At 42.9% G+C, this 25,003-nt stretch overlaps 1 protein-coding gene across 3 annotated transcripts in view; it reads right to left on the bottom strand.

Moving 5' to 3' along the window:
* Positions 1-13,257: 13,257 nt before the first annotated feature.
* LOC123036423 (collagen alpha-6(VI) chain-like) overlaps positions 13,258-25,003 on the bottom strand; it is an 82,784-nt gene continuing 71,038 nt past the window's right edge. For 2 of the 3 annotated variants that reach the window (XM_044455670.1, XM_044455678.1), the window contains exons 37-40: positions 22,975-23,646; positions 19,413-19,509; positions 19,049-19,254; positions 13,258-13,780 (exon numbers count right to left, since the gene is read on the bottom strand). In XM_044455670.1, coding sequence (XP_044311605.1) covers positions 13,608-13,780; positions 19,049-19,254; positions 19,413-19,509; positions 22,975-23,646 — 1,148 coding nt within the window. In that variant the 3' untranslated portion in view covers positions 13,258-13,607. Of the gene's footprint in view, positions 13,781-18,413; positions 18,535-19,048; positions 19,255-19,412; positions 19,510-22,974; positions 23,647-25,003 lie in introns of all 3 variants that reach the window. The other variant, XM_044455685.1, reaches the window with a different exon arrangement.

Genomic DNA, 25,003 nt, shown 5'->3' with positions numbered 1-25,003 from the left:
TGCAGGATGTTGTGGTCAGATGATGGTGCCAGTACATGGCTCTGAACCCAACAGTTGCCTTTGAAAAAGTGCCGCCAGCAGTGAAATGCTGCTGACCTTGATGCCTCAAGGTTCTCCTTCTTGCCTTCTGTATTCCACCCAATATTCATGGTAGCTCTGGCGTCAGTTGCCATCTCAAGTTTCACTCATGTCTTTACTTGCATGTGAGCAAACATCATCACAGCTCAACAGGCTAGTTGAATTCAAATGGTGCATCATGCAAATTCTTTTTCATCATGTTCCGTCCACAAGCAGTTCAGTTTCAGCTGGTTTGGTCCACTCTGTGGTGCTACAGTTTGCATTGCATGAAATGATTGGTTTCTTCCCAGTGGCTACTTGAAGATGGCAATGTTTTCTGATGAGAAGTAGCCAGGAAGCAGATCCACTGGGATAACCCCATTTCTGCCAAATTCCTTCAAGTTTTTTGCAGTAATGATCATTTTGCAGTATGACAAAATGCCCCTTAGAGAATTTTGTTTTTAGCAGCATGAAAACAATGGTTTGGATACTTAGAAGAGACCCATTGAAACCAACAGGACTTATTATTTAAAATGGATGCCATAAATTGAGTCTATACTAATTATGACAAAGTCTGGATCTACTCCTTTGCATCAGCTTCTTAGATCCATTATCAGGTCTAACACCATATACTTTGTTTTTTTTTTTTTTTTCATACTTATGGACATCTGAGCCAAATCCTGACATATTTTTGGCACACACTTTTCTAGATTCATACTGCACACAGCTCTCAACATCTGTCAGCCATATTATCTGATTTCAGAATCAAATGCTTCATATGATTAAGGTTATCAAACACATATTTGTGGGCTTACTTTCCTTCAGTTTATTATCATTCTTCATGCTATCTGTAACTTTCAAAACTTCTTTGAACTTGAGTGCAGCAGAAAATTAGCTCCATTTATTTGAAGACACTTCTCTGAACTTAAATTGAACATCTTCTTCAACATTTATATGAAAAAAGATGAGGATATAAAAAATGTGACTTCATGATCACCACTGTGGGATTCCAATATAGAAAAAATATACATCAGTTGTCAAATACTTCCTGACTTTTAGAGCAGTATATCAATAGAAATAATTACCTAGGGAGGTTGTGGATTCTCCCACATTAGAGGGATTCAGATGCAGCTGGAGAGCCATCTATGAGAAATAGTTTAACTTGGAGTCCTGCACTGAGCAGGAAGTTCGACCCAATGGCCTTTCAGTTCTGCTGTTCTGTGATTCTATGAAATGGATAATATGACAGCTCTAAGAAAGTAGACTAACTGAAACACAGGTAATGATATGGTAGTAAAATCTAAATCTACACTCCAATAAATTTCCTTCTTTCTGGGCAAATAAGGATAGGCTTTTAGAAATAATGATTTACAAAATGTCCAATTTATGTCCAACATTTCAGACAAATTGGAGCTGATATCCATGTGCCTTCCTGCACCATGGATGGTTCAATACACCTTTTGAATGAGTCACAAGATGATCGCACAGCAAGAGCAATGTTGGGTGAGCCATTGAAAAAGGAAAAAAGAAAAAGCCTTGATCACTCAAGATGACCAAGCTGGCTGACAACTTGAATGCATGCTGACTCATTCATAAAATCAGTATATGTGGCTATCCATAAAGAGATAAATAATGCAGCCATCTTTTATTTTACAAGATCCATAGGGTATGAACTTGGTCTCTGCTGTGCAAACCTTGACTCTTAAACATTTATCCTGGTGTGAAACAGGGACTTGTAAGCATAAAATCACTTGAATTACACTGAAGCATAGAATAAGTAGCAGCATTAGTTCCATTATGTGTACAGATAGCTTTCCATTCTTAAAGACATTGGCTTGATTCCTAAGATAGGTTAATGTAGGCCATAGTCCTATATATATTTAGACAGAAAAAAAAAATCCCACAACACCCAAAGTTCTACAGCCTGCTGGGAGTCAGAGTTTTTTTTCTCTGCTAAACATGCATTTGATTGCTGGGAGTTGTAGTACTTTTTTCTGCCTAAACATGAAAGGATTGCATTCTAAAGGAAGAAAGCGTAAGTAAGGAAGATTTCCCATCTCTTGTAGCTCACAAGTTCCCCCACATCCCAGACACATTAATCCAGGAACGACCTCTGCAACCTTTCAAAGAGGCTTTCAAGGTTGCAACAGGAACAGGAAGAAGCAATGGGAAACTGTCTTCTGTGAATGTCCTTAAGTTACTTTATCTTCCCATCTATGCTGTGATGTCCTTGACTTTCAAACTACATCATCACACTACAGGTGCAGAAGGAGTCAGCTGTGCTTTAGTTCCTAGACTTTTTAAAAAGCTGTCATTGTGTAATCTTTAGCCACTGAATGTTGGCAATGTTTTAAAAATAACATGTTGTAGGGCTGCCAGACACTTTTGGCATTGCCAAAAATTTAAAAATATACACAAACCATTATCTGGCCATATAATTTTAACATTTGGGGGGAAATAGGGTGGGATTGAGAAAACTGGCAACAATTTGGGAACTCTTCTGATGTTAATACAATTTTTGTTTGTTTCTTATTTCTCAATGGATGGATATGGGCTATATGTACAAACACCTCTGCACATGCACACACATTCACACACATATATGTAGTGAATACAATATATAATAAGCTATAATCACACATACAGATTGATATACACACCCTCTGGCCAGAGTTTACACATTTTCACTTTGGAAAACTTCACAAGTATATCTTAAAACATATTACATTTATATTATTGTGGTGGGGAGAACAAGGCTGCCTGTAGGACAAACATGGAACAAACCAGAAAGAAAGAAACTCTCAAGCTGTATTTCATTGTCCAGGTCAAATTTTTTTCAGATCAACAAATCAAGATGCACACCTACAATGGGAGTAATCCCACTGAATTCCAAGGGGGCATTCTTCTGAATAGATATATATAAACATAAATCAGCAGTGTAAAGGAGATATGTCATATTCATATTCAGCATAAAAACAATTGATACTACTTACCAAGTAACGAGGGCAATGCAGTTCAAACTACAACCTGTTCAGAAGACAGCGGTGGCCCCTAGAATTAATTTGACATACAGGGCACTTCTACAATTAAGCTACATGCATTTTTAAACTTTCCCAAATTTATTTCCCCCTATCCTTTCTACCCTATTCCTTGCTCCAGCAAGTCTTCATTGTTGATTTCACTAGTAGAGAGGAGAGTGTGCCCTTGCCCAATGAAAATCTTTTACTAACCTGACTTGCTGTCTGGGAATAGATCCAATCCTATAAATTCCTTAGCCAGGAGCCGGCACTTCTTAAATGATTCTGGTGTTTGCAGCTTGCAACAGGAATTGGGGAGGGGAAAAAAAGAAACCTAATATAACTTCTTTATAGGCAGCTTATCAGGTGAAATTATTTTTCCCCCGGTACAATTTTGACTGGCAAAGCAATACCCATGGACAATGGCTCTGGAAATTCAGTTTGGAGAAATATCTGAGCTGCTTGTGAACCTGTCTTCTGGTTGCTGCAAAGTGACAAATTTACAAGAGATCCAGTGGGATGATCCATCAAGTGATTTTTCTGGCCTTCCTTGTCCACTATTCTTGGCTGAGGATATGGACAAAATTAACTGGATGGTTTCTACCCGGTGGAATCCAGGAGCTGCTTGGGGTTGGGTCAGGGAGGCAGTGGCACTGGCAGCAGCTCGCTTATATAAATATAATATATCCTTCAGGGATTTAATGAAAAATGAATGCTATGTCTGACTCTATGCTTTTATGTAAAAGCATTTCTTGCCATTTCCAACTATAACAGTGGAAATGAGCCATTTTAAAAGGATGCTTTGCATTACACACTTTTGCACTTACTTCATTGCTGCATTTAGCAGAAGACCACACACACACACACACACACACACACACACTTGGGTCACACTCACTGGCTTACATGGCGCCACACTCTGGGGCCCCTGTGCTGAGAAGTCTGTTCAACTATTCACTCAACAAATATGACAAGCATTTCAGTTTGGCTCCTGAAATTGGTTCATGAAATTGGCTCGTGAAGTGTTGTCTTTACATTTGTTTTTGTTATTATTCATTGAAGTATGCAGGACAGGTAACAAGAGCCTATGGGATTGGGGTGGTATATAAATATTAAAAATAAAAATAACGAACCTACAATGGCAATAGAGAGGGGAGGAAAGAGATTCCAGAAATGAACAACCAGTAATGGCACTGGAGTTGGTCTTCTCTGGGCCACCATCTCGCCTAGGGCTTGCTCAGCTGGACACTGTGTGCTTTCATTTCTGTGCCACAGGAACAGAAATGAAAGCACAAAAATACTTCACAGATTGTCAAGGATGTTGGCCACATTGTTGCTCTGGTGGCCTTTTCGCTCACCTGGGTTTCCACTAGAGCTTAGGTGCAGAACCACAGGCCTGGCTTCCAGGCCTGGCTTACTGAGGGGCTCCAACCAGCCCTCTGTTGCTCCCAAGAGGTGCCTCTTCCTCTGGTGCCACCCACTTTACCTCAACCATCAGTTGTTTGCCAGTTCCCCAGTTTTGAGCCGTTTTCCCCTGCCTCTCCTAAAGTTAGGTTCTGGGCAGAGGAGTATTAAACTAAAATATGCTGGTATTCTTGGCTCTGCCACTTTTGCCTTCAGTCCTACCAAGCTTCAATGCCCTTGCTCCAGAGTTAGGCCTACCTCTTCTAAGTAGCATGCTGCAAATCCCGTACTGGATGCTTGCATGGGCCTGCTTTGCATGTGAGAGGTCCCGGGCTTAGTTCCTGGAATCACCAGGTAGAGCTGGAAAGTTCCTCCCCAAAACCCTGGAGAGTCACTGCCAGTCAGTGCCAACAATACTGAGCGCAATGAACCAATGGTCTCACTCAAAGTAAGGCAGAGCCTATGGTCCAAGGGGTTCTGTATTGGGGTGAGGGCCATAAACACAATCTGATGGCACGAAGGATGGCTTCTGGTCCAGTCCTACAGCCTCCTGATATTGTTCAAGAGTCCATAGGATTACTCAGACTTCCAGCTGTGATATTACAGGCTTTCCAATGGCCGAGACCTTCCCCTCTTGTAGTCAGCACCACCCAGCACTGAAAACAGGCATCTAGATAAAAATCAGGGTGCATATTCAGGGGCTTACACACATCAAGCACATGGATAATAGGATTGTGCCTAAACATCTTTCCTCTTTTGCCGCCACATTTGAAAAGAAAGTGCCTAGCCCCTGCAGCTCTGAACATGACTCAGAAAATGTACGGGCAAAAGCACAGATACCCATGGCAGGGATGTGGGGGAAAGATAACAAATATTTCCAGTGGCCTTGGTGTGAAATTTCAAAGCTCTGCCTAACTCTTTGCCCCACTGCATGTCCAGAGGAGAAAGCAAAGATATGCAATGTGCAGAAAAGAGGTGAAATGACATTCTAAGCAAAAGGATCATCCTTATTTACCCTGCAGCAGAATATACCAAACACCACAGCTCTGCCAATCTGAGTGATCTCTTGCTCCAGGAACTTGTTTAAGGCTCCAAATTTCTTGGATTCTTCTATAGCACACTACATTTCTTACATGGGGTTGGATCCAGATTTAAGTTGGATCTTCCAACCAAATGGGTAGAAGTGAATTTCTCTGCCTATGAGAGCCCCTCCAGTCCCCCAAATAACAAGTCAGGAAATTCTGCTGCATGGGGTGAGATGAGGGACAGAAAGAGCCTCCATGACCCTCCCTTCCTCTTCAGCAAGACAGAGATGGGATGAATCCCTATATATGCAATACATTCTACCCTCAGAAATGAATTTTCCTCTCATGATTGTCTCCAGACACTGCCAACAAATCTCTCAGCACAAATAAAGATGTATTTGTCAGTTTATATCCTGTGTTTTCTCCTCTTGCAAGGACCCCAAGGCAGCCTAGATGGATCTCCACCTCTCCATTCTACCTTCACTGTCAATCCATGAGGAAAGTTAGCTGGAAAGTCAGGAGCTAGCCTGAAGATATCCAGTCCTCCAGCTTCATGGCCAAGGAGAAGGCTTCACAGCACATGGCCACACTCCAACTCCTGTGAGCATTTTGTGGCTCCTGAGATCAGAGCCAATGTATAGGCTGTGGGCTCCCCAACAATGGATCCAGAAACTACTTGTAGAGGGTTTTTCTTAATGCCAGTTGTGCTTATATAGGCTGGAGAACCAGTTGTGGCACTGCTGCTCTCTCACCCATCCCAAAGCTCTTTCACTAGCTGCAGGGCAGCGTCTTCTGCATACAGAATAAGGATGTCAGAGAAATCTACAACAGAGTCAAATGAGCTTGAGATTTTATGATTCCAGCCCACAAGCTTTTCTCACTTTGTGAAGTCCATTTTTGTTTTGTTTTGCTTTTACTTTTACTTTCCAGAATACACCAACTGAGCTATACAAAATATGAAAAATGTGTGTGGCGGTGGTGGGGTGGGAGAAGAAAGATAACACTGATCAGAAATATCATCAGTGCAGATTGGGGGGGAATATCATCAGTGCAGATTGCGGGGGTGGGGGGGGAGATTTGCACAACTGCATAAGTACACACTTCCTAATGTGGATGTAAGTTTGGGAAATAGAAAAAATTCCATCTGCATCAATGAGTAGATGACAGAATGAAAGGTGCCCAACAATCTGTGAAAATGAGATGAAACAGGTTCATGAACATCAATATATCTCTGGTACAGTTTACACAGATGTAGAATCTGTTCACACAACACATTGAATGCAGGCAGGTCAGTACTGGTTCTTACCGCTGCAATCTCACTTCCTATCTCCTTGTGGTTTCTTCTACTCAGATGTGTACATGAATTAGGATAACAACTAGGAACAGATATTTTAAAATAATTACAATGGATTCTATGCAGACTGAATTTGTTGCACTCAGTTCCCACTGAAATCAACATGATTTAAGTCATGAATGACTTGATTAATTGGCTAGCTAAATCTAGATCCAACTCACAGGCAAAATCTGAGTTCACAAACAGGTCTCATTAAGATTAATTGAACCGTAACTTGGTAACTTGTGACTTTCAACTAATATATTCAGTTATAGTTTGCTTTTGTTCTGACAGTCTGAAAAATACAGCATATTGAAAAACCATTTCAAGATTTGTATGAGAAATCCAAAATCTGGGCTTCTATATACTCCAGACAGTTGGGATTTATTAGTTTTAAGGAGCATAAATAATATGAAAACTGCAAGGCTTTCGCATGCTGCAAAAAATTCTTTGTAGACATCCACTGGAGATTATTTGCAAAGCTCACCCATGGCTTCTCCAACATGGCCCTTATTTGTTTATTTGTATTAATATAATATTCACCCAAATAGATTTCATTTAAAAGTAGGCTGCATTGTGACTCATGCCTATAGATTCTTGCTTTGACTGAGCATGACATTTCATTCAAAAAATGTTCCCATTATTATTGGCTCTATCATTAAAGCAACCAATTAAACAGTGTTTAGTTGCTTAAACATATGCTGTTTAAATGATTAATTTGGTGAATTTAAAATGATGGTATATTGCCAAAAACCTCACTAGAGCAGTCTTTCTGAGATAAGGAAGTAAGTGCAAGCTAATTTACAATTTAGTAAAGCTATCGTTCATATTTAAGAAATCAGTAATATTTTCTTTCTTAAAAAAAGTTAGTTTAGTTTTCCTTTGGTCAGTTTTATTTACTTGTCATAAGTTTTACTTAGTGGCAGAGATTGCCAGATAATATTTTCTTAAAAAACAAAGAATTTGGTTTAGGCAGTGCATTTTTAGAAATCCTGTATATCATTCCAAAAATTACTAGGTTAAAAGATATCTGGGCATTCCACAAAGCATGCTTGTGTAGCCTTCCCTACCAGGAATCCTGATAAGGGAGGGCTCACAGTCATGGCAGCTGGGTAAGTGTATTCATCTGAAGGTGCTTCAAGCCCTTTTTCAGATCCTCAGTACAATCAGGCACAAGGAGAAGTTTCAAGTGTATTTTTTTACTGTGGATTATTTGCATTTTATATACTTTATAAATATATACTTTATATACTTTATAGAGTATTGCTTCCCACCCCGATTGACATAAACCACTTTGTATATCTTTATATGATGGATAAGGCAGGCACAGTTTGTCTCTTTCACTCAATGTATTGTGAATGACTGTGATAAGAATGTTCAGATAATGCTAAAATAGTACCTTCTGAGAGGAGGGGCTGGAAATTACACCAACATCAAAAATGTGTGGGCATTTATATCTCATAAGTGATGGAAATATTTAAAATGATCACACCATGCAGTTCCAAGAAAAAAGGATTTTATCCACATGTACTGTGCTTATTTGTAACAAAAAGCTGGACTGAGAAGAGTAAATTGCTTGAAGCATTTGCCAGATACTACCATTTTTATTTTATTTTACTTTTATTTTATTTAGGGAGCTTCTATGCCGCCCCATTTGCCGAAGCCTCGGGGCGGTTCACAATCATAAATAAAAAACATAATATAAAACAATATAATTTAACAGTATAAATTAAGTCACCATAGAATAAAATAAATAAATAATATTAACAATTAAAATAACATTTGAATAAAAAGGTCTTTGCCTGGCGCCGAAAAACAAATAATGATGGCACCAGGCGGATCTCTCTGGGGAGTGCCTTCCATAGATTGGGCACCACCGCAGAGAAAGCCCTCCTCCAAGTACTTACCCTCATAATTTCCTTCACGGAGGGTTCCCAGAGAAGGGCCTCTCCCGCTGATCTCAAGGGGCGGGCGGGCATATATGGACGTAAGCACTCCTTCAGGTAACCAGAACCCAAGCCGTTAAGGGCTTTATAGGTCATCACCAACACCTTGAATTGGGCCCGGACTTCAACGGGAAGCCAGTGAAGCTGATGGAGAACTGGAGTCATGTGAACATAACGCCCAGTCCCCATCAGCAGCCTGGCAGCTCTATTTTGAACCAATTGAAGTATCCAGACCATCTTCAAGGGCAGCCCCACATAGAGCGTGTTACAGAAGTCAAGTTGGGAAGTCACCAACGTGTGTGTCACTGTCACCAGGCAGTCATTCTCCAGGTAGAGGCGCAGCTGCTGGATCAGCCAAAGCTGAAAGAAAGCGCTCCTCGCCACCGCTGTCACCTGAGCTTCCAGTGAAAGCTCTGGGTCGAGGAGCACTCCTAAGCTGCCGGCCTTGTCCCTAAGAGGGAGTGTAACCCCATTCAGGACTAGGTTCAATTCACCTTCCCCGAAGCCCGATCTGCCAACCAACAGGACCTCTACCTTGTCTGAATAGAGCTTCAGTTTATTGGCCCTCATCCAGCCCATTACCTCGGCCAGGCACCGGTTCAGCACAGCCACTGCCTCACCTGGATTGGTGGAAAACGAGAGGTAGAGCTGGGTATCATCAGCGTACTGGTGATTTTGCAGCCCACACCTCCTGATGACCTCTCCCAGAGGTTTCATGTAGACGTTAAACAGCAAAGGGGACAAAATGGATCCCTGCGGTACTCCATGGCATAGCTGCCATGGCACAGAGCCATAGTCCCCCAGCACCACCTTCTGGAATCGGCCATTGAGATAGGAGCAGAAACACTGCAAAGCAGTGCCTCCGACCCCCAATCCCGCTAGCCTATTCAGAAGGATATCATGGTCGATGGTATCGAAAGCCGCTGAGAGGCCCAGAAGAACCAACAGGGACGCACTCCCCCTTGTCCTTCTCCCTGCACAGGTCATCGTACAGGGCGACCAAGGCAGATTCAGTGCCGTACCCGGGTCTGAAGCCGGACTGAAATGGGTCCAGATAATCAGTTTCATGCACGAGTGCTTGGAGTGGTCCCACCACCACCTGCTCCAACACCTTGCGCAGAAATGGGATGTTGGCCACTGGTCTATAATTAGTGGCCATCTCTGGATCCAGTGATGCTTTCTTCAGGACTGGTCGGACTACCGCCTCCTTTAAAGGGGCAGGTACCCAACCCTCCCTCAGAGAAGCGTTAAACCAAGATCCAGGTCTCAATCCCGTGCTTGGCGTTGTTAATTAACCAAGATGGGCAAGGGTCCAATAGGCAAGTGGTGGGACGTACTCATCCAAGCACCTTGTCCACATCATCAGGCCACAATAACTGAAATTCATCCATTAATTTTGGACCAGACAGCAACATTGGTATCTCCCCAGAAGCCTCTGAATCACTAGTAGAGTCTAGCTCGTGACGAATCTGAGCGATTTTCTCCCTGAAATGCTTGGCAAAGTCATCACAGCGGGCCTTCGAAGGTGGAACCAGATCTTTCTTAGGGCCAGGATGGACCAGCCCTTGTACCACCTGAAAAAGCTCTGCCGGACGGCATTTTGAGGAGGCAATGGAAATGGAGAAGAATTTCTTTTTTGCCACCCTCACTGCCACAGCATAGGCCTGATAATGGGCTCTTAAGTGTGTTCGGTCAGATTCATCCCGTGATCTCCTCCACCTACACTCTAGCCATCTCCTGGCCTGCTTCATCACCCGCAATTCAGATGTATACCAAGGGGAAGAGTGGGCTCTGCCTGGTGGGAGAGGATGCTTAGGAGCGATCGTGTCAACAGCCCTAGTCATCTCCCCATTCCATAGTTCGACCAGAGCCTCAACAGGCGCACCAGTCTTGTCAGCCGGAAACTCCAGGGCCTTCAGGAATCCGTCCGGATCCATCTGGCTCTGGGGGCGGACCCACACAATCGGGTCCGCACCCTTACAGAGGGAGAAGTCGCTCTCGAGCACAAACCTCACGAGGAAGTGATCTGACCGTGACAGGGGTGTCAGACATAAATTCCTCACCCTCAGACCACCCTCTTCCTGCCCTGTCGAGAAAACCAGGTACAGAGTGTGTCCACGTTCATGGGTCAGGCCTGTGACATGTTGAGACAGCCCCATGGCCATCATGGAGGCCATGAAGTCCTGAGCCGCCCCGGTCAGACCAGTCTCAGCATGGAGATTGAATTCCCCCAAGACCAACATCCTGGGGATCCTCAACACCAGGTCCAAGACGATCTCCGTCAGCTCAGGCAGGAAGGCTGTTGGGCAGAAGGGTGCACGGTACACCAACAGAATCCCCAATCTGTCTTGGTCGCCCAGCACCAAGTAGAGGCACTCCAGCCCTGGCCTCGAAGGGACTGGAAGTCCCGTGAGGGAGATGGAGGCTCGGTAAACCAAAGCGACCCCCGCTCCCCTCCAGGCATGAACAGTGCTGAACCAGATACCCGGGTGGGCACATTTGAGAGAGGGTGACATCCCCCCCCCTCTCCTGCCCAGGTCTCTGTTCTGCAAGCCAGGTCGGCCCCCTCATCCACAATCAAGTCATGGATCAGGGAAGATTTATCATGGGCCAACCTGGCATTAAGCAGCAGCACTGTCAGGCCTGAGGGGTGGTTGACAAGACTACCTGGAACCCTCTGGCTGGGGGTAGAACCAGAAGGAGGAACAGGGGTCAGCCATCTGTCCCTCCTTCTTCTACGCGGACAACTTAAACCCCCACTGCTGTAACATCCATTGCCTGCGACCACCCCAATGGCGGCGCGCATGCGCTCCCCAGGTAACTCAACCATCGACATGGCCAGGGACAACTCCATAAAAACAAATTAAAATACAATAAAACTTTAAAGCAGTATAAAACTCGCCGTCTACCCCCCCAATATAAAATTCCACCCACCGACCTAGCCTGCCGCCAGCCCAGCTGCGCACGGCCACAAATGGCCACAAACGGCGGTGACTGCCCTTTGGCCGTCGCCCTTCGGCCGCCGGCCCCAGGCCGTGTCCAGCGGGTTAAGCCATCGCCCGCCCGCGCACCCCACCCCCCAATCCGGCGTTGCTCTCTCCGACGCCGGCGGGGGGGGGGAGCAGAGAGGGGCGCGGAAACCCGCCAGGCGGTAAGATGGCAGCACCCTCCTCCGCAACATCGGTGGCGGCCCTGGCATGGCCCTGGCATCCTCCATCCTCGGGGTGGCCCAGCGGTGGCCGCGGAAGTGGCATCAGCTGGCCTCCGGCTCGGCGGTGCGCCTCAGGTCTGGCGTGGCAGCAGCGGCAGCAGCGCAGCGCGGCGCAGCAGGTGTTCCAGGGAGGGAGGGGAGGGAGCTCAGATCCAGCCCTGCCCCAGGCCGCATCCAGCGGGTTAAGCCGTCGCCCGCCCGCACGCCCCACCCCCCAATCCGGCGTTGCTCTCATTGATGCCAGCGCGGGGGAGCAGAGAGGGGCGCGGAAACCCTCCAGGCTGCAAAATGGTGGCGCCCTACTCTGCAACGTCGGCGGCGGCCCTGGCATGGCTCTGGCGTGGCCCTGGTGTCCTCCGTCCCCGGGGTGGCCCAGCGGTGGCCGCGGGAGTGGCATCCGCTGGCCTCCGGCTCGGCGGCGCACCTCAGGTCTGGCGTGGTGACAGCAGCGGCAGCGGCGGCGCAGCGCAACGCATCAAGTGTTCCAGGGAGGGAGGGGAGGGAGCTCAGATCATTCTACCTCTTGCAAACAGGACAGCATTTCTGCTAGCCACAGTGTAACCATGGCACCCAGAGAGAACGGACAAAGGTCCGAGGCATTGTGTTTTTATTTTTCTCCGGCACAAGGATGGTGTTATGGAACAATATCAAGTTTTATTAATTCTATGGTCCCCGTTAAATAATACATCTTCAACTACAAAAGTATTTTCATATTCCAGAATGTTTGTGATCTTAATGGAGTCTGCTATTAAGATATAAATCAGACAAAGGGTTATCTGTGTTACAGTGCAATTCTGTACTCTTCTACTTAAAAGTAAGACCAATGGAGCTTAATGGGACTTACTAATAGGTAACTGAGTATAAGACCACAGCCTTCCTCTGTCAAAGATAAAAAGAAAATATAAGTTCTCATGGAATGAAAAGCTTATGTCAAATAAACTATATTGATTTTTAAAGTGCCATGGCATCCCAGCTGGTAAAAACAGAACAGATAGCAGATACATGCAAATGAATGCCCTGAACTGCAAACATTAAATGTTGCTTTATCTGAATTTGGCAAATCATATTTTGGTTCATTTCCCACATTTCATTTTAGCAGATAACTAGCCTTCATCCTGCATCTTGGGGAGCTCTGCTATCCCCCATTTCACATTCCGTTGCATAATTTACACAAAAGTAGACCTGCAATAAAATCCTTCTAAAACATGGTCAAAATCTGCGGCTTCAGAAAAATCCCCAAATGTACAACAAAAAGAATTTGAACTCATTGATAGAAAACTTTTTAATGCTCAATACATGTGGGTCAAACTATTGTTATGCAGAGCAAAGTCCAAATGGTCAAGCATTGTTTTACAGATTTTATTATTATGCATAGCCTCAGGAAATATTTAATTTAAAATCACCTGTACTTGCCAGAAGCTGAAAACCATTCTTATGTTGACTGAAACTTTCTACGGGAAACAGCCAGAACAAAAGCCCTTCATAAGTAACATTTTCCTTACATGAGACACTTTTGCCTGGGGTGCAAAATGCCCCCAGATGTGACTAATGCTAGTTTTCATTTAAATACAAGATGAGGGCTAGGGATCCAGTTTATGATGGACAGTCTCCATACTAGGATGACCATATGCATAAAGCTTCACATTCTTCTTGAGATTCAAATTGATTTTGGTTCCCATCACAGCCACCATACCAGAACTGGAAGCACATGTCCTGCCTTTTGTCAAAATACCACTTCAGAGTGTAATTCTCACAGTTGCCACGGTCCATATCCACAGTGCAAGCATCTAGAAAATGGAAAAGTGTTAATTGGTCAACAAAAAGTAGCAAATAATGCCCACCCCATTTTCAAGCCTGTCCAAAGAGGGAGATGTAGAGATCATAATGCAGTGATATGTAGAGTCATTAACAACTTTAAGGAAATTGAATGAGAAGCTCCAAAGGCCATATTGGAGACAGGAGACACATTCATTCACGCTTTCAAACTACTATGTTTTGGCAAATACCGGGATGCATACTGCCCAATCTGACCTAGTGAAGCAGTTAGGAGATTTCATAAGCAAATCCATCAAAGGATATTCTGCATTGAGTTTTTATGCTTTTATTCCCATTCCTACGGGAATCTTTTTATGAAACCTGATGTTCAACGGAAACATATCTGCCAATATGTAGAGTGCTGAATAGAGGTTCTAGTGTTGAAACAAAATAGTGTTAGAAGGCATTATGGTTAGGTATTAGGTCAGGTACAGTAATAGATGTAAATTAGATGTTATCAACTCACAAAGGGTTGCTTGAAATGTGCAAGACTCCCAGGGCAAAACACAAATACAAAAATTTTGAGATAATTGCTTCATTTGTCAATGACATATCAGTTACATGTTATGACAATTAAGGATGTTGTCTCACAGACATGTTTAGTAACTAGAAATCTGGTTTTAATGTCAAAAGATACAGATTTTCAGAGAAGATTTAGTCATGTCTAGATATTTCCAGTATATTAAAAGGAAACATAAAATCTGAACTTAAGTAAGCAAATGAATATGTATGATTAAAAAGCAGTCCAATGATCATATATTTCAGTTCTCCATTGCAGAATTAATTTTTATTATTTGTTTTACTTGATTTCAGAAGATTGACAAGATGCCTTATTTACTATGTTTTGCTCTTCATAGAAGCATTTATCTTGTTTCTAGAATTATATACTGATGATGCTTTGATATTTGCTTGTACTACTAACATATAGTTATTATTTATTCTATACTAGGGATCTACTTGAAATAAATAAAAAAAGAAAAAAGGAAAGGAAAAGGAAGGAAAGGTGAAAGTGGAAAGGAAAGACAAGATCTTGGTCTCTGAAAGTTTTCCTGGAATAAGCCCTCTGTGCGTCTAATACTAAAAGTTAGTAAAACCAACATTTTCTAGTATCTTGCACTGGAGGAAATTGAATGGGAGTGGTTACCTGGAGGTGTAGAGCCCCCAAAATACTGAAATTCCATCTCACAGAATTCATAAACAAACACAAATTTGTCACAGCACAAACCAAAACTCACGCTTCCCATTTCTCCAAAATTTGTAGTGTAATTCTCAAATAAAAAATGTTTATAAAAATGTGTATATTTCAGGCAATTATATTGAAAAATGCATTAAATTAGGAAAACTGCTTACAAAAATGTGTAATGTGTTGGGCAAAAGGGAATGCACTAGGAAAATTTTGTGAATGCATAAAAATGCTAATGAATTTTCATGCAAATGTCTTTTTTTTCCACTTTTGGGACAAACCTAATTGATGAATGGAAAAACTCTTAGAACATAAGACCAAAAAAGTGAGAAACAAAGACTAGAACCAAACTCAAGACTGAAAAAATAAGAAATGAAGACTTCCAGATTTGCCTAACCATAAATCACAAGGAATCAATTATTATGGAGCTGGCATGGAAAATCTAAGCATTGGTACACAAAGATTTGTCATTCATTCTCTAGAGTGGGCTTACACAACTTAAGAACTAGCAGGGCCAAAGGCGGCCTGGGGGCCCTGGATGACCACCTCCCAGTGTGGTGTAGCGGTTAAGAGCATGGGACTGGGACTCAGAGGATCTGGGTTCTAGTCCCCGCTCAGCCATGCAGCCAACTGGGTGACTTTGGGCCAGTCACAGACTCTCAGCCCAACCTACCTCACAGGGTTGTTGTTGTGGGGATGAGATGGAGGAGGAGAGATGATGTAAGCTGCCTTGAGCCCTTTGTAGGAAAAAGGCAGGATATAAAATCACAATATATAAATAAACAAAATGACTAGCTCTTTACCTGGAAGTGCAGAAACAGAGGATTTTCCTGCACACTTCTAAGGTGGGAGAAACCAGAGAGGGTGTCTGACAACAACTTTAATATCAGGCAGGTTTATCTGGGAATAGGCAGTCCCAAAAGTATCCAGGTCCCAACCCATTTACAACTCTACAGGCAAAAAATCTAGCATTCTGAAATGCCTTCAGAAACAGACCAGAAGTCAGTTGTTTTAAGCCTGTTGAGATGTGTTCCATTAGGAAGGTCCTAGTCAGTAATCATTCTACTGTATTATTCATCAACTGAAGTTTCTTCAAAAGACAATCTACAGCCCATTACATTGATCGAAATGTTTCCCAGAATATGGATATTCCTGATCAAGCTGTCTCTGCCTAGGAGAGGCTCAGACTGGTTATGGTCTACAGACATTTATAAAGGATTTGGGTTCTAAAGCATAGAATAGCCTGCAACCTGAGATTTTAAAGCATGTATGGTATCAACTCGAAGAGTTTTTGCCTAGAGTTTTTGCCATTTCTCAAGAAGAAATGGCCTAAGTTAAGTCAACCTTCCTACCACAGTTTTGCTGTAATGTTAAAAGAGAGAGTTCACACTATCTTTGAAGTTAGCATCATAGTCATCTACAAATGGTATCACCTAGACCTTAAGGTGGGAGGGGACTTTGCTTAGAGTAGAGGTAGCCAGCCTAATTTCCCAGCAGTGACCAATATACCATAGACTGACTGGAAATCTTGCATCTATTCCCTGCACTGGAAAGACCTAATAGAAGACCTAAATGGCACATGGAAGGTGCCTCTTGAATAGCAGGGCTGTCCCAAATCTTCACTTAAACCAAGCTGCCTTAATTTGCTTACCCTAATTCTCCTCTTAGTATTAATGTAGGAAATGGTGGTAGCATCCCTCTAAATGCATGTATGCAGGCAAAACAAAATTTAAAAAATTCCTTCTCCCTTTTTATTTTTTAATATACTGCAAATATCAAAGGAATGTATGCAAAGGATTCTCTTTCTATTTATCAATGAAATAGCCAAGGCTGATGCTACATTTTAATACAACTTGGAAATCACTTAAGTAGAAGTACATGGTCTCCAGCTGACTGATCCCCCATGGACTTCAGTGATCACAAGGCAATGTCAAATATAAGAACTTCAGCTTAAATGAATTTTCAGCTGCAACTGCTATTTTTGCCAAGGAATGAAGAAGCTCCTCCAAGCTGAGTTGCCCAGGCTCTCCAAGTCTGAAACATACAGACTAAGTTTGGCTAATACCTGACTACAATATCTGCATGGAGAGGAGACATCTGCTCAATGGTTAGCTTAGGAATCTAGGAAGCAGCCTCCTACCGAGTCAGGCCCTCCAGCCGAGGACTGTCAACAATGACATGCAGTGAGGGAGGAAATCTGCAGGCAGATTTTCCAGCTCTACCTGGAGATGCCAGGGATTGAACCTGGAACCATCTGTATACAAAGCAGATGCTCTACCAGTGAGCTATGGCCCTTGCCAAATTGCCACTGCCAGAATGAATGGAAGGTAACCTCAACTGCCCTCAGAGAGATTTACTTTGTGAAACTTCTGAAATAATATTTAATCTTTAATATACTAAGAGGTATGCAGAGTTCTCCAGACTAGGGGATTCATTTAAATCCAAGCTGACGAAGACAAGCTATTCTCATCATGTGGGCTGTTTCCACAGAAGACTCGTACAGCATATTTAATTAACCATATCAGGTTGCATTCAAAGGCTCCCTTCATCTAACAGGAGGCATTTTCTCCAGAGGAAGAATCTTCTGGAGAAATGGAAAAGTGGATGCAGCACGAAGAATCAAACTTTAGCATTTCCACAGTTTTAAGATGAGTTCACCCGATCATCAAACTGGCAATCTTCTACATCCGGGATGCATGTCCTTCTGAGTCCCAAGGGCCGCACATGATGGTGGCTCAGAGACTACATGCATGCTTGCACACACACGGGGAGGAGACAGCCACCTGCATCAGGATTAATGTGGACAGAGCTAGCAAGTACTGGTGGCAGACATAGTGGTGGCCACTGCAAATACAATGGGATTATCAATGGGAAATACTAGGGAGAATTTAGGGCGACCTAAGGAGCCACAGTTAAGGCATAGGGCCCCACGTGTGTACCCCAAGGTGTGGGTTGTGCACCTCTGCTCTGCATAATATGAAACAGATAGTTATCATGCATACAATCGTCTGGTCATCCACTGCGGTGTATGACTTTGGGTATCCACAGATGCTGTTACTGAAATGTAACCATTAGTCATATAAGGCATTATACATATGATGGCAAGCAGGTAGTCTGATGGTGCTTATGTATTACCACCTAAGTCAGGGGTCCTCAAACGTTTTCAACAGGGGGCCAAGTTCACTGTCCCTCAGACTGTTGGGGGGCCGGACTATAGTTTGAAAAAAAAAATGAACGAATTCCTATGCACACTGCACATTAAAAAATTAATTAAAATAAAATAAATTTAAAAATTAATTAACATTTAAAAAATAATTAAAAATGTTTGCGAGGCGACCGTGGCTTACTCAGAGAAGGCCCACAGGCTGGGGATGTGGTTCACATAATTAAAAAATAGATTTAAAAAGTTATATTTTACTTACTTTCAATCCTTTTTTAGTTTCTTCGTCTTCGCCTTTGCCGTCTTCGCCTTTGCCATCTTCACCTTCACCTCTCTTTCTCTTCCGCTTGCCTCTCTTCTGTTTCCTGCTCCATATTCCCGCTCTGTAGATGTGTGCAATGGGGGTGCAGGGGGGAGAGCCAGCGCACACGCAGTTGAGCTGTTGCAATTTGGGCATGTGCTGGCTCTCTCTCTGCTCAAAGAACGCCTGTGCTGGCTCAGAGCTTTTGGACTTGCTCAGAGATCGTTTTCTCCGAGCAAGTCCAAAACCTCTGAGGTGGGCCAATCCAGCCCACGGCCTGCAGTTTGAGGACCCATGACCTAAGAAATGAATGTAAACCAGGCCTTGGACATACCATAGGGAAGATTCTATCTCAAAAAGAAAAGTCAAGCACTGTTTCTTTCTTTATAGGAAGGATGTCATGAATGAAGTGATGAATGTACTTATTTAGGTTCCACTCTGGAATGTTTTAAGTAAAGAACCATTCTGGTTGGTGCAATCTATTCCAGAATTCGGCACATTAGCCTGGGTAACTACAAAGGCGTTCCATAACTAGGTTAAAATAGGGTATTCTGGATATTACCATCAGTATATATAATATATACAAATATACACACCTGTCATTCTTGGTACTTGCTGAAAATGTTCTTCATTCCTTGTTCCCTTAGGACCCCGAACATTGACACCTGTGAAATACTCATTCTCTACATGCTTATATTCTTCAGGCTCTTGGTTTGCTTCCATAATTCCTCCTTGCCTGCTTTTTCTGGGTAAATCTGATAGCTGAAAAGTATCATGGTTATCCAATTCAGGGAAAGGAATCCTATAAAAAGAGATGATGCATAGATAAAAGATACATCAAAGTTTATGTCCCAGAACTTATTGACCCACAGTTTTGCCCAGCTTAGGTATTTGGCATATGACAAAAGCAAAGTAAATTTTCTGTTTTATTCCCATGGGAGAGGAACAGAAGTTTTTTACCATTCATTTCTTCCGATGAGCTGATAATAATTGTCTCCTCGATCCAGCCCTTCACATTCTTCCTGCAGGCCTTGAGGTGGGTAAGGATTTATTTCCCCTGTGGGAAAAGAATGAGGAAAGGAAAGCAGAATGAAAAATAATTTTTATATGCTGAAGTTAAGATCAGAAAAGAATGCTTATGCATGAAAGGAGAAGAACGAGCTGCATTCAGGCAATCATCCCAGTGTTCATAAATTATGATTTACAAAGCCACTGGCAGGAGTCATTGGCTGGCACTCTGCACTCCCCAGTTGCACTGCCGCTTTATCACAAAGATCCTGGCTTGTTCATCAATAGTAAGCCATGGTTTCCTGGTTGGATCACAATGAGGCACTCTGACTTAATGCAGGCCCAGGAACTTTGCACCAAAACTAGTGCGTGATCAGCAAAGGGTGAGGGGAAAGTGCATGGTTAAAGTGCTCATCTGCACCTTCAAAAGTCATGGTGTAGGCAGCATGGGTCATGAAGCCTTGGCTGATTGATTCAGCATGATCACCATTCTTTGAAAAGTAATAGCAAGAGTTCTCCAGATACATATGTCGAACATTAAAAAAATGGATATCCACAAAATACAGCATTTGGAATCCTTAAATTAATTGCCTTTGGACAAACAGACCCATTCATAAACATGTTCAGAACCTTGCCTGATTGGATCATAACTGATTTGCTGTTCCAAAGCAACAGGAATAAAGTTTAGCAATAGTAGAAACAGATGGAGGTTTCTTAGCACTACAAAACAAGTGTGGGGGGTTGCAGCTGTCCTTTCTTTCCTCCTTAAAGGTGTTTTGTTTTTGTTTTTTTATCTTTTGCCTGTTAAGCAAAAAGATGGAAGAAACAGTGAGGTAAAACAGAATTTTATTAATGCAATATGGCACCCTTATAAAATTCTGTGAATGAACCAGGGTGGAGGTACAATAATAATTAAAAAAAACTTATTTGGAAGCAGGCCAAAATTTGTGCATATGTCTGTTTAATATATTACAGTTTCTGAAAATGTTATCCTGGTAGTGTTTCACTTGATTTTTTTTTTAAAATAGGGACATCCTGAATATTTGGATGCAACCCTGGTGGAGGTTAGTTTCATACATCAAATCTCATGCTCTCTCCACACATGCATGCAGAGAGAGGGTGTGGGGGAGAGAGAGAATGCAGTTACAAACTTTCTTACGTGGAAGTAAGTTCCATTAAAATCACCAGGAGTGATTAAGATCTGTTGAAAGCAGTGGAAAAGATAGTGGAGGAGGGGGCACTTTATTTTTAGGGTCTCTTCCTTTAAGATTCTTAGAACAGTTAGAACAGTTCTGCTTCACCATTTCACTGTGAATGAACCATAGAATTACACTGCCTGAGACTGGGGCATCCATCCCGGTCTCTGCACCTCTCCTCTCCCCAGCCCCTTTTGAATCTAGGAAGGGGCCAGCTGCTTAGTTCACAGGTGCATCTCTGCATACATGTCGAACATGTCACATTTCAAATGTCAGAACCCTGTCTTACTATTGGATAAGAACTAGAAGGCCTCCCCAGCCTTTATACTGTCTTCCTCCCCTTTATACCAAATCCTCCAGCATCCTCTGGCCCTGATCCACAGAATAACAGTGGGCTATTGAAAATTGCAAGTGTGCTCCTTGTGGCCCACCAATAAGCAAAATATTCCTAGGTGATACTTTCTAGAGAGTAAATTGTTTAGAAAATAAATTGCTTAGAGAGTAAATTGCTAATTCATTTCAGGATACCCATCTTTACTCCTTCCCTTATATAAAGTGAAGGAGCTACTTCCATTCAAGGGACAAATTTGATTTCAGAGAAGCTCTTGGGGGCTGCATTTATGTGGGGGGGGGGGGGTGAAGACAAAAGGGGGCTGAGAAAGAGGGTGCGTCCCCAGAATTCCAGTATATTTTAGCTTAAAATTCGTACTGGCAGTAAGAAGCATTTCAATCTTTTAAAATGGAGAGGGGGACTTCACCAAAATGGGGACACCACCAAATGATCACTGCTTTGGCCCCCCGCCCCCCTGCCCCGGCAGCCCTGCCTTATATCTGTTTCCTAATGTTAAAGAAGCTTTCTTGAATTTGCAATTACTTAGGTTGGCTAGGTAATCTTGGCAGACTAAAGCACATCTCTCTCATAAGCCAAACCGTCAGTTTATGCTATAGGCTTTGACATGGAAACGGCAGGGCTGGATAACCTTGATCTTGACTTGCTATGATGAGAGAGGACCAGCTGACTGCCATTTCTGCTGAGGCCTAAAATCAAATTGAACCCATTGGAGTGCCGCCTGCTTAGGAGTCGGAGAAGAAAGGTGATAGATCACAAAGCTGGAAGAGTCACACATTGACTATAGTATGACAACACTTGTGCATCTCAATACCTACTACTTAGAAATTGGTTAGGATTGGAGGTTCATGTTACCTATTCCAGACTAAACAGGGACTCCATTAGAATGTTTTTACAATATGTGGATTAACTTGCATTGTTCAACATAAGAGCAAGCCAGTGGGCTGACCTGAGAACTTCACAGAAATGCACAAGGCTTATGTGGGAGTAATTCTCACCTCATGAAAATGTACAAGGACGTTGGAAATTAGATATAACAAAACTCTCTAATGTGCTGATTCAGGAACATCTTGAGACATTTGAAAAGCACCTAATCCAACTGGGATTCCATCTCCTGCTTTGGCCAGGGGCTCAGAAGAAGACATACAACATGGGACAAGCAACTGGATCATGCCTGAGATCTTAGTCAATTTCAGGACCAGGGACAGCATTCCAGGAAATAGAATACTGACAAAATACCCAGCATTGACCAGAAGCAACTGGCAAGGATCACAACAAATTGAGTCCTTCTGGAATCTCCACCCTCTCAGATGATTTATCTGGTTGTTAAAGGGCCAGCTTTTTCCTTTAGGCATTATTCCTCCTGAGGAGTAAAGTTCAGTGAGAGGAAGAGTAAATTGGAGACTGCTCATCAGGATATCCTTCTTCACTGGAGAAGTCCAAAGTCCACTCCACACAAATGGGGGGAGCAGTTGGTGCCTACTGGGATTATGTGAATAGGATATGAGAACTGAGACAATGGATTTTGGTTTAGAAGGACCAGAAACTAGTTGCTGGAGCCACTGTTGCTGGATTCTCCAAAGGCTCCTGGTCCTAGGCCATGGCACCTAAAGCTAGAATTATCTCCTATTCTAAAAGAACATAAAACCTACATCAAGGAAAGCTAAATGCTGTGATGAGGTTAAAGTGCATGCAACCAAAATTCAGTCCCATTATGCCCTGTGGAGCTTACACAAAGGAACTGGGTACAGAACTAGTTAACACTTATGTGGGAGTAATTTTCACCTACATGGGAGTAAGCCCTATTTACCTCTGAGTAAATTTGTACAGAATTGTGCTCAAAGCATTATTTCCCATTATATACATTAGTTCAGTGGGTACATATCAGATGCAGGGAGCAGCATGAAATGGGATACAATCAACTCAGTAGTCCTACAAAAGGAAGTAAACCAAATTGCATGTTACTTACATTTCAAAAGATTTAAGAAGGCTCGGCTAAATTTCAGAGCATAAGGCAATCCAGGCTTATCCACTCTACCCAGCTGCAGTAGATGCTGCTCCACAGGGACACTGGAGAGTTCTCTTATTTCTGCATCATCCACTCCTCTGCCCAGAGCTAAGGTGAACAGGGTAAATCCTTGGCATTTGGCTTCTAGTGTCATTTTTCTAAGTTTTTCCCGGTCCCAGGAACTCGTCTGGCTCCCAAGTAGAGTAAATATGACCCTGTGTTTTCTTGGACTGGGGGCGTCCAAAAATATATTTTTAATTGTCCACTCAAGGGCATGCCCTATGGCTGATGGACCCTCCAGCTGATCAACTTTTTCATGGATGTGCATTTTCATCTGTTCTTTACTGGTGTAGGTAACCAATTCAAACTCTTCATTTACTGGGCTTGAGTTCCTGTCGACTGTGAAATGTTGGGGGGCCTGTTGCACCAATGCCACTCGTGCCCGTATACCTGGCTCCAGAGGCATAGAATCGATGACAAAATAATCCAACATGTTGCTTACAAATTCCTTCATCGTTTCAAACTCCTCACTTCCAACATTCCGCGAGCTGTCAATGATGTAAGTTATGTCCATGCTTATTGGAATGGGAAAGGGAACAATCATCTCACATTCTGGAGCTGGGTTACACTTATCTGGGGAAGAAACAATAAGGAGTGATTAACTCCATCAGATGACGAAAGAGATGAAGTTGCACATTATTTTTGTTTTGCTTTGCTTCTCTTTTACAAATATTTCTAACGATTGATTTTAGAATACTGAATATTTACAGAGGGTTATGGAATAGTAGAAGAGTTGGAAGGGGCCTAGAACACCATTATGTCCAATCCCCTGCTCCCCTTCACATATCGTCACCATCCAGGCTCAGGTCCTTGCCTTTCTGGCTTAGCAAAGGTGACTTGTCATGTTAGCTCAATTACAGATTGCAGCCTAAACATACTTCCCATGAAGTACCTCCTATGCCTCGTTTTTGTTTTTTAGATTACATGGACCTCCGAGATAAAGCAAATCACTCATACACCAGAAGACTGAGCTAGAATTTGTGCATATGGTGAGTCCTCAAAAGAGAAGCTGTCACAGTGCTCTTTTTTGGGGGATGGGGAGAGGAAAATCACCTTTGGGATTTCCTCTCCTGATACCATACTTGTGTCCATGGCCTCAGGGATAGAAATCTATGATATCCTATGGTCTCTGGGGCTTTGCCTCAGGAACCTTGGGGTGGCTCTTTAAGGGCTCAGCCCTATGTGGCCCTTTATAGGTCTCCAAACTCAGAAGGTTATGGGCATCCAATGGAAGTTAGGAGAGAACAGAAGCAAATACTGTCTCTAAGCTCCCCTTCCCTTCCAAAACATTTAAAGTATCCAATTTCAGTTCTCCTTGTGAGGAGAAGAAGCTGAGGCAATGCCTGGAATTGGTGGATGACAGGCAGCACATAACCCCTCCCCACTCTGCATACCTCCCCACATCTCCAGCACAGAAGACAGTCTTCTGATGCCAACTCTGAGGAGAGTGGGGACCTTCCATAGGCAGTGCAACCTACAAAAGCTTTTCCATGGTCTCAGTGGAACTCTTCCTTTTCTAATGGCCCACCAGACAACATCCACCAAGCACAGGATTGTGCCATCAGTAGCTCATTAAAATAATTAATGAGGCTAATTAAACTAGAGCTATTTTATGCATTGCTATTCAGATGTAAGTCCACTGACTCCAATGGGATTTACTTCCAGGTATATGGATATAGGCCTGCAGGCTAAGATATAAGTTTGTTACTTGATAGATATATATAGATATATAGATATAGATAGATATAAAATTTTATTGCTTGGTAGATTTTTAAAATTTAAAATAAAAATTATTATTAATGGTTATTATAGTATAGTGTAATATTGTTGTTGTGATCTCTTTTTCTGCAAGGAACCCAAGGTGGCTTACAAGGATCACCTCCTCTCTTCTGCTTTGTCCTTACAACACCCTATGAGGTAGGTTAGGTTG

Source organism: Varanus komodoensis, unplaced genomic scaffold (assembly GCF_004798865.1).
Source record: "Varanus komodoensis strain SLA01 unplaced genomic scaffold, ASM479886v1 scaffold10, whole genome shotgun sequence".
Lineage (NCBI taxonomy): Eukaryota > Metazoa > Chordata > Lepidosauria > Squamata > Varanidae > Varanus > Varanus komodoensis.
The sequence above is the reverse complement of the archived record's forward strand: the minus strand, read 5'-3'. Positions and strand labels throughout refer to the sequence as shown.